This window comes from Rattus norvegicus, chromosome 20, assembly GCF_021556685.1.
Source record: "Rattus norvegicus strain SHRSP/BbbUtx chromosome 20, alternate assembly SHRSP_T2T, whole genome shotgun sequence".
Taxonomy (NCBI): Eukaryota; Metazoa; Chordata; class Mammalia; order Rodentia; family Muridae; genus Rattus; species Rattus norvegicus.
The window spans coordinates 11,005,267-11,022,614 of record NC_141553.1 but is presented as its reverse complement, the minus strand read 5'-3'; the positions used below and the strand labels follow the sequence as shown (position 1 = coordinate 11,022,614).

The 17,348-nt window shown below is 50.4% G+C and overlaps 1 protein-coding gene across 1 annotated transcript; it reads left to right on the top strand.

The window, feature by feature from the left end:
• Positions 1–7,401: 7,401 nt before the first annotated feature.
• Cstb (cystatin B) lies at positions 7,402–9,442 on the top strand. The gene is given in 3 exon segments (NM_012838.2): positions 7,402–7,564; positions 8,545–8,646; positions 9,127–9,442. Coding segments are annotated over 3 exon segments (297 nt in total). The 5' UTR covers positions 7,402–7,498; the 3' UTR covers positions 9,256–9,442.
• Positions 9,443–17,348: the final 7,906 nt, after the last annotated feature.

The window sequence follows — 17,348 nt, the reverse complement described above, 5'->3', positions numbered from 1 at the left end:
CACCATACACTCCCAAGGTGAGATCTGTTACTTTTTTAGTATTTATTTATTTTGGGTTTTGTGAGACAGGGTTTCTATGTCCTCGAACTCACTCTGACCAGGCTGGCCTCAAACTCAGAGAGATCCACCTTCCTCTTCCTCCCAAGTACTGGATTTAAAGTCGTGTGCCATCACGCCCGGCTCATTTATTTAGTTATTTATTTATTTATTTATTTTAGAATAGCCCAAAACTCCTGATCTTGCTTCAACCATCTAAGTGCCGAGGTGACATGTCTCTGCTTCCGCCCTGGTTTCCAAAGTGGAGGAGGCGGGTCTGGAGTATCTTGCCCATTTCCCTGTCAAACAGCTTGGGAACCCAGCTTTGGGTCTAGGGCAGAGATAGCTACAGAGCTTTTAGTCAGCCACAGAAAGGAGTGAGCTTTTCCACACCCGACAGCCTCTTCTCCCTGTGCTCTCCTGCTGACCCAATTCTTGCAGAATTGAACAAAGGTTTTTATGCACGGGCTTGTTCTGAGTTTCGTAAAACAGGTGGGGCCGAGAGCCTGCGTGTGATATCTTTAAGTCATCTTTTGGGCGGACTTGGTAGTAAAGGCCTGTAATCACAGCTACTCAGAAAGCTGAGGCTGGGGAATCTAAAGGCATGGGTAACAACTGAGTTCAATGTTGCTCGATTCACGTGGGTCAATGAGTTCAAGGCCAGCCCGGGCAACTTAGATCCTGCATCAGAATGAAAAATGAACACTGGTTAAGGTTTTGTCTAACAAAATAGGCAAGGAATCCAGCCTTCTAGGGCCAGTTCTAGTCGTGAGGCCTTCCCCTCTCCTGCCTGCCTCTGTCTCTACCCACATGATGACACACTGACTCCCTCACACAGTGAGCCCTGGATAAACAGGCTTACTTGTTTTCTCTGGGGCTGGCCTGTCTGTTTCCACAGGTGTCCACCTCCTACCCGGAAAGTGTGGGCACCCACAAGGCAGTATCAACAAAGAACAGTCTGTCTGCTGGGGAAATCCAAAGGCACAGGCCGCACTGCAGCCCTAGTCTGTCAGGAGCAGAGTCGGCAGCTGTAGTCAAGAAGAAAACGACCCCTCCGTGGTCCACATCTCCTCTCCTGGCTCCTTCCATGTTTCTAAGATTAAAAAAGAACTTCTGCCTATGTCTAGTTCATAGCCACAGCCACACAGAACTTCCTACTGGGCTAGGTGTGGTGGTTCCTGAGGCAGAGGCAGGTGGATCTCTGTGCGTTTGAGGCCAGCCTGGTCTACGAATATAGTTCCAGGACAGCCAGGACAGTTACGAAGAGAAACCCCTGTCTCCAAAAACCAAAAAAGCAAACAAGCAACCAACCCAAAGCTTCTTGCTGGCCCACACTCTCAGTCTCCAGACTGAGGAAGCTGAGGCAGAAGCTACTTGAGTTCAAGACCAGCCCGGGCCACACCAAAAGGTCAGGTATCAAAATTAAAAACAGAGACCGGAGAGAAGGTTCAGAGGGTAAAGTGCTTTCTGCGCCAAGTGTAGCGTTCAGAGGGTAGATCTCTCTCTCTTTTTTTTTTAAAGATTTATTTATTTATTATATATAAGTACACTGTAGCTGTCTTCAGACACACCAGAAGAGGGCATCTGATCCCATTACAGATGGTTGTAAGCCACCATGTGGTTGATGGGATTTGAACTCAGGACCTCTGGAAGAGCAGTCAATGCTTTTTACCGCCGACCCACCTCTCCAGCCCCGAGGGTAGATCTCTATAACACGTATAAACCCTGAGTGGGCAGAGTGATTCTCACAGAGCACAGAGGCACAGTGGGCTAGAGTTCCTTGGAGCGGGCTGGCTATTTAAAGTAGCCATGGAGCCAACTGACTGTCTAGACTGACTACATTGGTAAGCTCTGAGAGAACCTGCCTCACTAGAGCAAGGTAGACGGCAAGCTGAGGAAGGCCTCAGACATCTACCTTGGGCCTGCCGACATGTACACGAATACACGTGCACACAGTACACCCACGTACACAAAAACCTGCATGTGTGTGTATACATACACACACAAAGGGACAAAGCCAAAACCTAAATAAGATGTAGACATTCCCTCCCTTGACTTACCCACTCTTTTTTTTTTTTTTTCTTTTTTTCGGAGCTGGGGACAGAACCCAGACTTACCCACTCTTGTGAGCCCTCTGTCCCCTCAGAGATGGCTCACATAGAGGGGTCCCAGTAAAGTCACTGTCTGCTTCCCGGGGTGTCTCTTGCCAGTCAGTCCAGTGCTACCCCAACATGAAAGGTAGCACACTGATTGGCCCAGATGCCTCCTATTCTGCCACATAATCGTCCCCTATTTTCTGTAGTTTCCCTCGATACTGGGCAGTGCCAGGGGGCCATCCCCAGCAGTCAGACAGGTCCCAGCAGAGGAGACGAGGGCGGGTGGAAGAGAGGAATGGACGAATGAGTCAGAGACCCGTGGCTGAGTGAACCTTGCATGTCCGACTGCTAGCAACCGGGATGTTTCTTTCTTGATACAGATTCTGCAAAAGAGACTTGAGATTTCAAAAAAAACAGGAATCTGATCGTTTTTTGTCCCTGGACAAATGTTACAGGTCAGAGAGACCAGGCGTTATCATGCTCAAAATCAATTTAAACTACCTGAGCATTTATGACGTGACATTCCGTTCCTCAGCAAAGTGAGCTATTAAACAGGGAGAAAAACATCTGAGTCAGTCTCGGCGAGTTCCCGAGCCTCGAACACTGCACAGTGATCGAGGTACAACTCACGAGTTAACCTGGTTTAAAAGTTTGAAAGCTAGGGGTTGGGGATTTAGCTCAGTGGTAGAGCGCTTGCCTAGCAAGCGCAAGGCCCTGGATTCGGTCCCCAGCTCCGAAAAAAATAAAAAAGAGAAAAAAAAAGAAAGCAGAAATAGTTTTCTGGGGAAAAGACATACATGGGTTGGAGAGATGGCTCAGCGGTTAAGACCACTGACTGCTCTTCCGGAAGTCCTGAGTTCAATTCCCAGCAACCACATGGTGGCTCACAACCGTCTGTAATGGGATCTGATGCCCTCTTCTGGTGTGTCTGAATTTACAGTGTACTCAAATACATAAAATAAATTTTAAAAAAAGAAATATTAAAAAAAAAAGACAGACATTGAGTCATAATGGAAAGAGTTCCTCGCCAAGGCAACAGGCAGAGATCAGAAACTCACGGTTAAAGACAGCACAGTGGCGAAGGCAGCATCCCGCTCCGCTTCGCCGGACTGCGTCAAACAGCTTCATGGTTCTTGAAAGTTTTCACTCGGCTGTGCCAAGGGAGTAGCTCAACCAACCCTTAACCGGGTTATAAATACTTATCATAAATAATGCAATATATAATATAAATAAACTCTTATTCCTTCTTTTTCTTCCATAGTGAGGTTGGAATTTAATCTACAACCAATTCCTTATTATTATATGTATGCGTGCATGTATGTATGTGCATGGGCACGCATATGGAAGCAAGCACATGGAGACCAGAATTCAAACTCCGGAGTCATTCCTCAAGCGATGTCCACCTTGTTTTTTTGAGATAGGCTTGATCCCTTGGGTCTGGCTCGCTGATAAGGGCAAGGCTGGCCTGCCAATTCCTGGGGATTCACCTGTCCCTTGCAGGAATTGGAAGAGCCAGCCATCCTAGCTGTCTTGATTTTTCTTTAATGTGTAAGAGTGCGGGGTTGGGGATTTAGCTCAGTGGTAGAGCGCTTGCCTAGGAAGCGCAAGGCCCTGGGTTCGGTCCCCAGCTCCGAAAAAAAGAACCAAAAAAAAAAAAATGTGTAAGAGTGCTTTGCCTATGTCTTGAAGCTTTTGTTGTTGTTGTTGTTTTCTGTGAAGAGGCACCATGTCCGAGGCAACTCTTATAAAAACCATTTAATTGGGGCTGCCTTACAGTTTCAGAGGTTTAGTCCATTGTCTTCATGCCAGGAAGCAGTGTGGCTTGCAAGTAGACGTGGTGCTGAAGAAGGAACTGAGACTTCTCTATCTTGATCCACAGGGAGCATGAAGAAACTGAAAACACTGGGCCTAGCTTGAGCATCTGAGACCTCAAAGCCCGCCCCAGAGACACACTTCCTCCAACAAGGCCACACCCACTCCAACAAGGCCACGCCCCCTACTAGCGCCCCTCCCTCTGTGCTTATGGGAGAAATTTCTATTCAAAACGGCACACTGCACTCCTTGGCCCCCATAGGCTTGTAGCCATATCGTAATGCAAAATCCAACTTCAAAATCCCAATAGTCTGTAACAGTCTCAAACTCGTTTAAAAATCAGTCTCTTCTGAGACTCATGCAACCTCTTAACCGTAAGCCCCTGTAAAAATCAAAATCAGAAAGCAGATGACACACTTCCAATACATAGCATTCCCATATATAGGGAGAAAGGGGAGCATCGTGAGGAAATATTGGACCAAAGCAAAACCAAAACCCAGATGGGCAAAGTCCAAACTCTGCATCTCCATGTCTAATGCCAAAACGCTCTTCAGATCTCCAACACTTTCTGTTTATATTGTATATATGGGTTTTTGTCTGCATGACAGGTCTAGATGGTTGTGAGCCACCATGTAGTTGCTGGGATTTGAACTCAGGACCCCTGGAAGAACAGCCAATGCTCTTAACCACTGAGCCATCTCTCCAGGCCCCCCAGCGCTTTCAATTGTGTAGGCTGCAGCACACTTCTCTCTCTTGGGCTGGCTCCACTCCCTGTTCGTGGCTTTCCTCAGCAGGTATCCCAAGACTCTCGTATCTCCAACATTTTGGAGTCTCCAAGGCAATTAAGACTTTAAATTTACAGCCTCACACAATGGCCTCTCTAGGCCTCCGTGACATGCCTGACCTTAGCTGCTTCCCTGGCTTTAGAGGGAGATCACATAACCCCTTTCTTCTATCCTCGACACTACAGCCAGAACCATGTGACAGAAGCTGCCAAGTTCGGCTTGCTGAGGCTGGAACATGGCCGACCCCCCTTGTTCAACGGCATCTTCGCCAGCTTTCTGTTCTCAATGGCTTCCTTCGCCGCCTAAACTTGGTTGTCCTGACACTAGATCTTTAGACATAGCTGGCTTCACACGACTGCTGAGACTAAGGGCGTGCACCACCACACCTCGCTCTAAACTTTCTTTTAATTCCTTTCCACGGGTTGAAAGCTTAGTTGGGTGGAATCTTGCCACGAAGTCACCAATCTATTTAACATCTGGCTTTTCTTTCATCTGTTTAACTCCTTCAAAAACAAAAAACAAACAAAAAAACAAACAGGGGCTGGAGAGATGGCTCAGTGGTTAAGAGCACTGTCTGCTCTTCCAGAGGTCCTGAGTTCAAATCCCAGCAACCACATGGTGGCTCACACCCATCTGTAATGAGATCCGATGCCCTCTTCTGGTGTGTCTGAAGACAGCTACAGTGTACTTATATATAATAAATAAATCTTTAAAAACAAAACAAAACAAAAAACAAACAGGATTTAGCCCCTTTCCACTTCCTGGTGCCCCTTCTCTCCTTGAACTTGAAAGCCTTCAATTTAGCCTCAGGAGGTTTTTTTTTTTTTTTTTTTTTTGGTTCTTTTTTTTTTCCGGAGCTGGGGACCGAACCCAGGGCCTTGCGCTTCCTAGGTAAGCGCTCTACCACTGAGCTAAATCCCCAGCCCCTAGGAGGTTTTTTTGTTTGTTTGTTTTCTTTTTTAGGCAAGAGCAAAAAAACAGCCACGTTCTTAGCCAAAATGTCACAAGAACAGTCTCTAGGCCACACACAAATAGTCTTATCCTCTGAAACCTCTTGGGCCAGACCCCCAAAGTTCAAATCGCCCTCATCTCTATTGTCTTTTATATTGCTACTACGGTGGCCCTAGAACTATTAAGTATTCAGTTGCTTTTCTAACCCCAAATCCACAGTCCTCCAAACAAAAGCATGATCAGGCCTATCCCAGCAATACTCCAGTGTCGGGTGCCAACTTCTGTCTTCGTTTGAGTTGATAGGCACCAGCACAAGCCGTGTCTGTCTGGGCTGTTGGCATTTCATCTAGGCTCCGCCCCACAGTTACCTGGCAACGGTCAGCTGTGCCTGACTCACTATAAAAGGGGCTGCTTGCCCCGCCTCCTCGCTCTCTTGCCCTCTTGCTCTCTCCTCTTGTTCCTGATCCCCACCTCCCCATTCCTCTCCCCCATCTCTCTCCATGTATTCATGGCTAGCCTCTACACCTCTTCTCTCTCTCTCTCCCCCCCCTCTGTCTCCCCCTCCCTCTCCCTCTCATCTTCCCTCTCCCTCCCCCTCCCCTCCCCCCTCTCTGCCTTTCTCCCAACTCCCCTCCCCACGCCCTGAATAAACTCTATTCTATACTATACCATCGTGGCTGGTCCTTCATGGGGAAGGGATGCCTCAGCACGGGAGTCTGCAAAGGGACCCCCCTTCCCCCGCACCGTACCGCACTCCATCAAACATATTTTTGATTTTTATCTTTTTTATAAAACACGTCATGGGCATCACTTCCATCCCTGGTGCCCACAGAGGCCAGGGGTGGGGATAGGATACCATTGGAAGAGCAGCCAGGTCCCTTAAACTGCTGAGCCGTCACTCCAGCCCCTCACTCGGCTCTTTAACTCGGTTCCGAAGATCAAATTCAGGTTGTCACGCTCTCGTGGCAAGCGCTTTACCATGAGCTGCCTCTGCAGCCCCAAATTATTATTTTTAAGCCATGGTCTCACTGCATAGTCAGGCTAGCTCGGTTAGCCTCTCAAGGGCCAGGATAGCAGGTGTGCACGATCACGTCCCGCTTTCAAATCCTGATAGTTTTACAAACGAAAACATAGGTTTGAAGGTCACTCAAGCAAGAAAACGGTCAGAGAGCATGTCCGGGGTCCTCGTGGTACCCAGCCTGTGCTGGGTGTGAGAGAATGGAGTCTGGACCACCCAGCTTTGCCCCTGGTGGTGAGGCTGGGTTCCCCAAACCCCGCCTACTGCCCGACAAGACTATTCCTACACCCATTTCATACAGAAAGAATGGAATTCCCAGATAAGGTCTTATTTCATGGGGTTATCAGGACCCAAAAACTCAGTCCAAGTTGGGGAGGGGAGGACACGATAGGGCGGATGTGCGTGTTGGGGGAGGGGAGAGGGGAAACAGCGACCTGAGACTTCTAGGTCCTCAATCAACGGTTTCTGTACCCACCCTACAATCACTTCACGACCATTGACAGGCAATCAGAACTCCCAGCCTCCCAACCCATCTTAGTGCCCCTTCAGGGAAGGGGCTTGAAGTATCCACCCTGCCTCACCCTCCGCCCACGCCCAGTCTGGGTCTTATGACTCTGCCTGGAACGGGGAGAGGGTGGTGACAGTAAAGAGAGGGTGCGGCGCTCCGCCCCTTCGCTCTGTCACGTGCCACGGGTCCAGGGGCGGGGCCGAGCCAGGTTTTTCTAGGGTCCAGACACCCAGGTCTCCTAGTTGGCTCTCTTCGTAGCTTCTCTGTGATATTCTAACCAGTGCTTGCCAAGATGATGTGTGGCGCGCCATCCGCCACAATGCCGGCCACGACCGAAACGCAGGAGATCGCCGACAAGGTGAGGCTGGGCCCAGGTCAGGCCAGCAGGACCCAGACCTACGGGGACCGGGCGACCCAAACCGACCCGGGTCCTGCAGCCGGTTTCAGATGCTACCGCAAGTGTGACTGGGAGCTGTGACTCTGGGCCTGGTTGGAGGATTCAGGGCTGGGGTTGGGGAAGAGTCTTCTGACGCTTGCAAACAAGAGGTTAACTCACTTCTTAGGAAACTCGCTCAGGGATTGGTGGAGGGATCCGGTAGTCCTGAAGCATTCAGGAAGGCAGCTCACAGTGTTAGAATCCAGGCTGTCCCAAAGTAGAGACATCTTCTTGACTTAAACGCAGGCCTAAACAAGAGAAAGCCAGCCTGGGCTTCAGTGGGAGTCTTCTCAAATGATTAGTGTACAGCTCAGTGGCAGAACTCAAACTTGCTTGTGCCTAGTCTGAAACCAGATGTGAAACCTTGGGTCCGGGCAGCTCTTCCTGTGAATATTAGCAGAGATTCTGTACAAACTAGGGAGGTCCAGGGTATTAGCAAGAGAAGGAAAGTTAACCATGTCCTCTCTTCAGCTCCCAAGCCCAGGACCCTATCCACTAAGCCGAGCTGACCTTGGGAGGTCTCTGCTCTGACGGAAGTGGCCAAGGAGGAGTGAGTCAGCTTCATGAGACCCTGAAAATGAGGAATTGCTACAGACACACTGGCCAGGCAAGGGAACCCTGGCCAAGTACCACGTCAAAGCTCAGGAGGCAGAGACAGGCGAATCTCTCTGAGTTTGAAGCCAGCTTGGTCTGCATAGTTCTGTGTCAGCCATAGTTACACAGCGAGACCCTGTCTCAAGAAAGAAGAAGCTGAGTTCTCCTTTATCAGTGCGGACAACAGCTTACTTACCATGTCCCCGTAGTGAGGAACGCTAGTGTTGAGAGCTGGCAGGGGGTTCCCGAGAGGGGCATGAAGTCACCTGTGGGTGAGTCTGAGTCCTTCCTTCTCATCCACTATACAGGTGAAGTCTCAACTTGAAGAGAAAGCAAATCAGAAGTTTGATGTCTTTAAAGCCATATCCTTCAGGAGACAGGTAGTGGCCGGCACCAACTTCTTCATCAAGGTGGGTACTTAATAATAGCTTGAGAAAGACTGGGGACAAAGTCTCAGAGTAGAGCAGAATGTCCTGCAACTTCCCCCCAGAGCGCCCCTTAAGAGGACACAATCAGGGCTGGAGGGATGGCTCAGTGGTTAGAGCACTGACTGCTCTTCCAGAGGTCCTGAGTTCAAATCCCAGCAACCACATGGTGGCTCATAACCATCTGTAATGGGATCTGATGCCCTCTTTTGGTGTATCTGAAGACAGCTACAGTGTACTTATATATAATAAATAAATCTTTAATAAAAAAAAAAGAGAGAGGACAGGTACAGGTTCTGAGAGGACGAATTTGGGGTGCTGGGGTTCCCGGCCTTAAAGGAGGAGATAAATGTTACCACTGGCTTAGTTGCTGGTGCCCTGTTCTGCCTCAACTTTCTAAAGCTGGGTTAAGCCTAGGGCTGGAACCCCACCGTTCCCTCACGGGCCTCTCTCCCCCCCCCCCAGGTTGATGTCGGCGAAGAAAAATGTGTGCACTTGAGGGTGTTTGAACCCCTCCCTCATGAGAACAAGCCTTTGACCTTGTCCTCTTACCAGACCGACAAAGAAAAGCACGATGAGCTAACCTACTTCTGATTCTGCAGCCCCTTTGCCAAATACTTCACCTTTGGAATCCGTGTTTGGGACCACGAAGTAAATACCCCTCTGTGAGCAGCTTCCTTTGTGATGCCCAAACGGCGTTGTATTTTGTTTCTTTCCAAACAATTATTTTCAGAAAACTGTATAAAACTATCTCTCTAAATATATATTTTTAGAGACCGTACAAACTGTCTCCTTAGTTTTGAATTTTTTTCCTTTGTTTAAAAAAAAAAATCACAGTCACACTAGGCGGTGGTGGCACGTGCCTTTAATCCCAGTATTCAGGAGGTTGAGGCTAGCCTGGGCTACAGAGTGAATTCCAGGACAGCCAGGCTACACAGAGAAACCCTGTCTCAAAAAAAAAAAAAAAAAAAAAAAAAAATCAAACAAGTCCCAGTTACGATGTAGATGCCATGGTGTACACATGGAGGTCAAAGGACAACCTGGAGGTAATTCTCTCTTACCATATTGCTCCCTGGGATTGAACTCAGGAATGACAGCAAGCATCTTTTAGCCATCAAACCGGTACCATAAACTGGTACCAGGCTCTGGTTTAACGCCCAGCATCGCAAAAACGCAGTTATTCATTGTTGTGGGGGCTTTTGGGGATCCCACTTGAGGGATAACGACAGACATGGAGACAATCTGTATAGCGTAAGACCGTAGGGAGTGTTAGCCTTTTGCTAGGGCAGTCTTTCAGCTAGCCATACAGCTTAAACCGACTTCCCTGCCGTTGCGTTCCGAGCCCATCGTTTGGCTCTCTCTGCTTTACCTCCCAGCCTGGCTCCCATTCTGGTGGGCCTTCTGTCTATTTTTGCTCCGTAGTTTCGCCACAAGCTCTTTATTCAGCAGTCTGAGCCAGTCAGCAGCCGGACCACTCTCCGCCCTGTTGCCCATTGGCCAGGCTGAGGACCACGTGACTCCCACGGGGGTGGGGGCAGCTAGCGTTTTCTTTCTTTCTTTTTTTTTTTTTTTTTTTTTTTCCGGAGCTGGGGACCGAACCCAGGGCCTTGCGCTTCCTAGGTAAGCGCTCTACCACTGAGCTAAATCCCCAGCAGCTAGCGTTTTCTTTTTGGGCAGGTGAGGAAGCCTGATTTACACACTCTGGTGCTGCCAGCACAGCTGTTAACAATTAAGAATCCAGGAACACAGGGTTGGGGATTTAGCTCAGTGGTAGAACGCTTGCCTAGCAAGCGGAAGGCCCTGGGTTCGGTCCCCAGCTCCGAAAAAAAGAAAAAAAAAAAAAAAAAAGAATCCAGGAACACACCTCCATAGTCGATTGTTAACGTGTGAGGATATAGGTCATCCCAACAATTCGAGTAGAGGCACTTCTGGGATAGACAGAACCTGAGCTAGCCTGGGAAAGTCTTTTGATCTAGGGCACCGGAGCGCTGAGTCATAGCACCTAGGTGGGAGAGAGAGTCAGGGCTGTACCTGGCAGCCACCCTAACACATTGCTCACCCCGGCTTCGGACTATGGTTCCCACGGCTCAGACTTCTCCCATGAAAGGTTTGAGGGAGTCTACCAGTTCTCGAGTGTCAGCATCAAGCTGGAGGGACGCATAAAGGCGTTGACACAGAACTGAGGTCTGCTGAACCGCAGTCACCTTTCAAACCACCTCGAGACTCTGCAGACAGACTTTTGAACCCTGGTGAAAAGGCCAGTGAGGGACCTCCGGTGAGCTCACAGAGCTGGGGAGGCGGTGGTGAAATGAATAGAGGCTCCGGCACCACACAGGACCTCGAGAACAAACCTGTGACTCAAAACCGGACATCCGCCTTGATTGGATCCCCAGCTCCAAAGGCAGCAGACAGTGAAAACATAGGAAATGGCCGGGCGGGCCACCTGGTCTAAGGGTGTTCCAAGAGGACCAAGGCTACACAGAGAAAGCCTATCTCAAAAAACAACAACAACCAAAACCAATAACAACAAAAACATGCAAAGTGAAGCCTGCTTTGCTCCAGAGACCTGACATATTCCCGCCAGGAGGCTCAGAGCGAGAGCCAGCAGGTAAGGCAGATGCTCCTGAGGCTGTAAGAAGGGGCCAGTGTGCCATCCAAAAGGAAGGAAGGGAGATGGACCTGCAGCAGTGACTGGAAATCCCCTTTGGTTACAATGAGCAACCAGAGTAGGCAGACGCCGTTTGGAATTAGAAGTTGTGCAAGCAGGACACACATAGCAAAGTCACTGTAGGACATGGGTACAAGTGGTAACTGACAGGGGGTCTGGTATGAACACAAGTGGGGATGGTGGATTTCTACGAGTTAGTCAGCTTCATCAAACGCCTCCCCTCAGAGAGGATGGCAGAGAAGCTGAGGTACTGTGCTGCTAGGACGACAGACCTAGAGTGTGCACCATGAGAGTTGGAGAGCCGGTTGACTCCTGAAGGGAATGTATAGTGGGACAGTATCACCTCAGGCCATCCTGGAACTCATGGTGTTTTTTCCTCACTGGAGAAAACAAGGGAAGGAAGACTGAGCTCTGTGGCCTCTGGCCTTGCATGTGGTGAGGAAGGAAGTGACTGGCTGGGAGACAGCATGTGATCGGACAGAGTGGCTCACCTCACGATAACCAGAAGGTGAAGAGAGGCAGGAAGGGACCAAGGAGGTCCAGTTATATACTTCAAAGTGATCCCAGTGATCCCCTTCCTCCAGCCAGGCCTCTCCTCCTAAAGGGCGCTCATCTGTGAACTTATCCCTGGATTAGCCCATTGGCCTCCCGGGCCAGTCACCTCTGAACACTGCTGTGGGACCAAGCTTCCAGTGCCAAGAGTCTTTGGGGGTGTTTCACACCTAGACCACAGCAGACAAGTCGGGTGAAAGCAGTGGGGGCCTGATGGATGGGCGGAAGGAGCCATGTTCCCCTTGAGATCTGGGAAGGAGGTCACAGGAGCTGAGGGGTCTCTCCCACTGTCCAGACAGTAGCAGAATGAAGTCTCATGCCGGGAGAGAACGCTGAAGGAGGGAGGAGCCTGGAAGACTTCGAAGATTCCTTCGGAGCCACACAGAGACATTCAGCTTGTAGGATCCGTGTGCCCAAAATAGCCAGAGCTGAGGGGTTGGAGACCTGGCAAGCCCCTTTTCAAAAGACCCAAGCTCCTCTGCCAATAAGGACGCTGGGTCCCCAGTCTCACTAGATGCTCATTCTGGAACAGTGGGGTAGGCAGCAAAGTCATGCCCACACTAAGGACACTTGTCATGGAGCCACGACCCTTCGGATGTTCTTACGATTTTGATGGATGTGCCTTGCCTCAGAGTATCCTACCTGGGCACTGTGAACAAATGCCTCGAGAGAGATGAGCAAAGCCATTCATTGCTTGTGCCACCACACAGTAGGTGGGGCCTCCTCCCTAAGGTCAAGCCCTGCCCCAGAGGCTGGTACCTGCCTGACATCTGGCCACCACTGCCCCACTGGAAGGAAAATACTAGCATGCTTCAGTGCTGCTCAAGCCGGCAACAACGTCACTGTGCGCTGATGCTAGCTGTTTCAAGCACCTACACCACATTTAAGTCCAGATGGGAAAGACTGGACGAAAGGTGGAGTGAAATCTACAGAGTAGGCCAGAACAGGCTGCTCCAAACTGGGCCTTTGTGGCAAGACAAGTTTGAAAGCGCTCACTCTGCCTCAACACGCAAACCCAGCCTCCGGATAGACTTTCCTCATACTGCCCTGGTGGGTAAGGGATTGAGAAGACACTAATTAGAGGGTACCCTTTCCCAAGAGCCTCAGGCCCTCACTCGGGATCTCAGAGCCAAGCAGCTGGCACTGGTGCCCAGTCCTCAGACATCCAGAGGTCTCAGTTACTGTTCTGAAGGCTAAAGGATTTGCATCCTGTGTCTAGCTGAGCAGAGTAGCAATGCACTGGGATGGGTGAAGTCTGTGAGAGTCCTAGCAGGATAGCTGGGAATGGTAAACAGTGTCCTTGGCATCAGGGAGAAGAGCCAGCTAGTGTCCCCACACCCTCCTGCACTTGAGCCTGCACAGGGAAGAGGTGCTGTTAGGTGCTGCTAATTGGATGACTTCAGAGCCCTTTAAGCCACCGATAACGATGTATGCTATCATAACTGGATGCATGTCAGACAAGGGGAAAACTGCAGACCTGAGGGGAGAAACCGCTCCGCTACCAGCATGTGCGGGAGTCTTAATGGGCTGCTTGGAGGTGGCCTAACTGTTTCTGCCTGGTTGACATCAGAGTCACTAGAGAAGCAGGAAAACCAGGTTCTGTGGGCGTGGGGCTGGGAGCCACCAAGGATAACGCTCAGTGCTTTTGATAGGAGGCAGATGGGGAGCCACCTGAGGGCTAGGAGCAGAAAGGCAGGTCAGCCTGTTACAGAGACTTGCCCAGCAGCCAAGGTGGGTGCTAAGAACAGAAGCTGGGGAGGGTGTTTGGACGCAGGTAAGGCCAAGCTTTAAGAATATCTGGGTTTAAGGCAGGCAGTGCTCGTGCATACCTTTAATTTCAGCACTTGAGAGGCAGATGCAGGTGGATTTCTGTGAGTTCCAGGCCAGCCTGGTCTATAGAAATAGTTCCAGGACAGCCAGGGCTACACAGAGAAACTCTGGTTAAAAAAAGAAAGAAAAGGGGTTGGGGATTTAGCTCAGTGGTAGAGCGCTTGCCTAGGAAGCGCAAGGCCCTGGGTTTGATCCCCAGCTCCGAAAAAAAAAAAAAAAAAAGAACCAAAAAGAAAGAAAGAAAGAAAGAAAGAAAGAAAGAAAGAAAGAAAGAAAGAAAAGAATACCTCAGCCCATGCCTGGGCATCGGCCCCAAGCATATTGTCCAGAAACTGTCACAATGAACCAAGTACCCCCATCCAGTGGCTTCAGCATCAAGAATTAATCCTCTCACAATGTTGCTGCCTTAGGTAACAGTTCCAGGAGTGGGCAGGGCTGGTAGGGGAAGCTTTTTCCCTATGCATTGTGTCTCCTGTCCTTGCTGCCCACACACACACTGGGGCTCCTCCTCCTGCCCTGACTCTGGGCTGCCCTCCTCCAGTCTCCTGCCTCCACACCCCAACGTCTGTATCTCCAAATTGCCCTTCAGCAAGGACACCAGTCATCGGTTGTACACTGCAACCTACAACGTGACCACTAATTCCTCACCAAACACCTCATTCTAAATGAGGTCATGTGCACAGGTCAGAGGTGTCAAGATGGAGACATTCTTTCAGGGGACCATTTAACCCTCGGTCAAAGTCACCATGAATACCAGGGTCTGAGGTGCTGTCTTCTATCTCAAGCCCTGTCCTGAGGCCTCACCCACCAGATTCTGCTCGTGCCCACTGCCACAGAAAGGCCATCCTGCAGTGTGAGGGTGGCTTATCCTTCTGGGTGATCTGAGGAGTGGTGGCCCAGGAACTCCAGCAGCTGCAGGCTCATCTGCAGGGACCAAGTACAGTCCTCTGCTCTCAGCCTCAGCTGTGCCCCAGATACAGCCCAGATGTGTGGTGCTCTCCTCAGTGAGGAGGCTGGAGGGAGACCTCAAGGCTGAACCTCCAGGTGCCCTGTCCTGGCTCAGAGAGAACTCTGTTCTCACGGAGACCTTGTTTGGAAGGAACCCATTGATCTAGTTCTCCAAGGGTGGGGCCAAGGAGTTCCATGAGTCTGGGCTGCAGTGCACTAACCACAGGCCATGTTCTTGTTAGGACAGCAGACATGAGACAGTCCAGCCTGTTCTCATCTGAACTGTGGTGTTTGGAAAGACCTTATTACAAAAGCAAACAAACTAAAATCAGAAAGCACCACCAGGAGGTTTCAGAACACCAAGGGGGCAGACATCGATCTAGAGTTTGTTTTGCTCTCTAGTTGGGGTTAACAGCCATATCCGGACTTCGCATTCTCAATGGGTCAACCGCTGTGATGTGCAACAAGAGATCAGAGGTGTGGTGCCAGGGCCCTCTGTCCTCTCCTGCTTCCCTGACTGGGGTCTGGACATGGTAGGGAGACACTCCCTGTGTGGGTAAAGCCATGCCTCAGGGAAGCATTGATGGCTTGGGTCAGCTCTGGAATGGGGGTACTGTCACTGACCAGCTTGGCCTGCTCCTGATAACCCCTTAAGGTAGTATAAGTGGGACTGCAGACAGGGCAAGACCCTGGAAGTTTTTTGGAAAGTCTGGCTTAGCAGGCACTGGTTAAGCCTTCGGGCTCCCTGTCCTCACACAGAACTGAAGGCCACAGACTGCACAAGACCCTACCAGGGGGCAGGGGTACACTGGCAAGTCAGAATTGGGCTTGGCAAGGGACAGAGGTGCTCAGGAGAGACAAGATGCACAGAAGGGAGCTTACCTAGGGGCTGTACCAGCCAGATCTTCCTGGCAGTCTAGCCACCCACACGTCTGCTGGCTACTCCATAACCCGGTGACCTCTTGTCCCACCTCCCTTCCCTTTGCTGTCCTTGCTCTCCCAGCATGGAAAACATGTCCCTCACTACTGGCTGGATACTTGGACCCCGGCTTACTGGTCCAGGTGCCGACTAGGAACCCCTGAAGGTAGTGAGTTGGAACAGCCTCCCTCTCCTTACTAGAGGAGACCTTGAGTTGGGCGAGATTGATTGTGAGCCTTCAGGGGAGGTTTGACTTAGATCCCAGGAAGGGAGAGATGACCAAGTCAAGACCCCATCCTACAGCATTGTTACAGGATGTAGCCCACTGAAGAATGGCCTCCAAAGAACAGCCATATCCTGGAACCTGCCGAGACGGGGTCTGGCCTGGCAAAGAGGCTATAATGACAGAACTCAACTGCAGGTCTCAGGGGATAGGTGACCCTGGTTGCTGAGGGGTCTAGTGTCATACATTAGGAGGTAGGAAGGTCTGAGTCATGCAACATAGAAGATGCGGCTTCTGCTCGCAAACACGGAGGACGGGCCTCAAGCCAAAGTGCTTCAGCCTTGTACGTGCAAAACCTGGCGATTTCTGGTGCCTGGCATGTTCAAAAGAGGCAGGTGCTATCATCCCATCCAATTTGTATACAAATTGGCCTCCTGATATCTAAATAAACAGATGTCTCCTTAAGGAAAGGAAGGCAAGGCAAGGCAGTAGTCACAGGACACAGGTTTATGTCTGTTCTGTCAGCCTCTCCATGGCCCCGCATCCCCTCTTGGGCTGAACGACCAAACTAGGGATTCAAGGATGACTTCAGAACCCCTCCCTTGCCTTCAGGCCTCCCAAGGAACTGCTCCATTGTAGAGAGCGGCGCGGCGAAACAAAGATGGCGCCGACATCCAGCCTTGTCTGGATATAAACGACTTACTGCGCATGTGCAGGCTTGTCCCCTTGCTAGGGCTCCCTCTAGTGGTGAACAGCGGTACTGCACATGTGCGGTTTATACACCAGGTGTTAGTTGACCGTTAATATGCTAATGAGGTGATTCATTCTCCGCCAATCCCTGGAGGACAAGTAGTGGGGTGATCCAAGCCCCACCAATCCCTGAGAGATAATTAGCATACTGTTGTCTATATAAGCCGAGCGATTTTGCTGCTCGGGGTCCCTGTTCAAGAGAGCTGTAACACTAAGAGAGCTGTAACACTAAGAAGAGCTGTAACACAGTAAAGGCTTGCTCGCAGAAGAATCCTGTTGCCGCGCGTCGTTCTTGCTGGCGGGACATTGGGCGCGCGACACTCCATGGCTTTACACCTAGGGGCATGGAATAGTTATGGTCACAGTTCCCCCAAGCCTCACCATTCAATGTCACTGTCATAGGTCGAGGAATCAGGTGGCACCGGAACTCAGGAGCAACAGAACTGTTGGATCTTTTTTTCAGAGCTGGGGACCGAACCCAGGGCCTTGCGTTTGCTAGGCAAGCGCTCTACCGCTGAGCTAAATCCCCAACCCTGAACTGTTGGATCTTTGGCCAATGGTTGGTCTTCAGACCCTTTCAGGAAGCAGCTGGGTGTTCTCCGTCTCCGAGTACCCAACCCTAGAGAATTCATGCAGGAAGTCTTAGGGCTGGCCCTAAAGCACCTGACAGTCCCCTGAGACAGAAGAGAGTAAAGGGTGAGCACTAGTCAGAGTTGGAACCTAGCAAACACTCTTTTGAGGGCTGTTTTTAGGAAATCAGACACTTTTTGAGAGGTAACCACAAGGAACCAACTGGG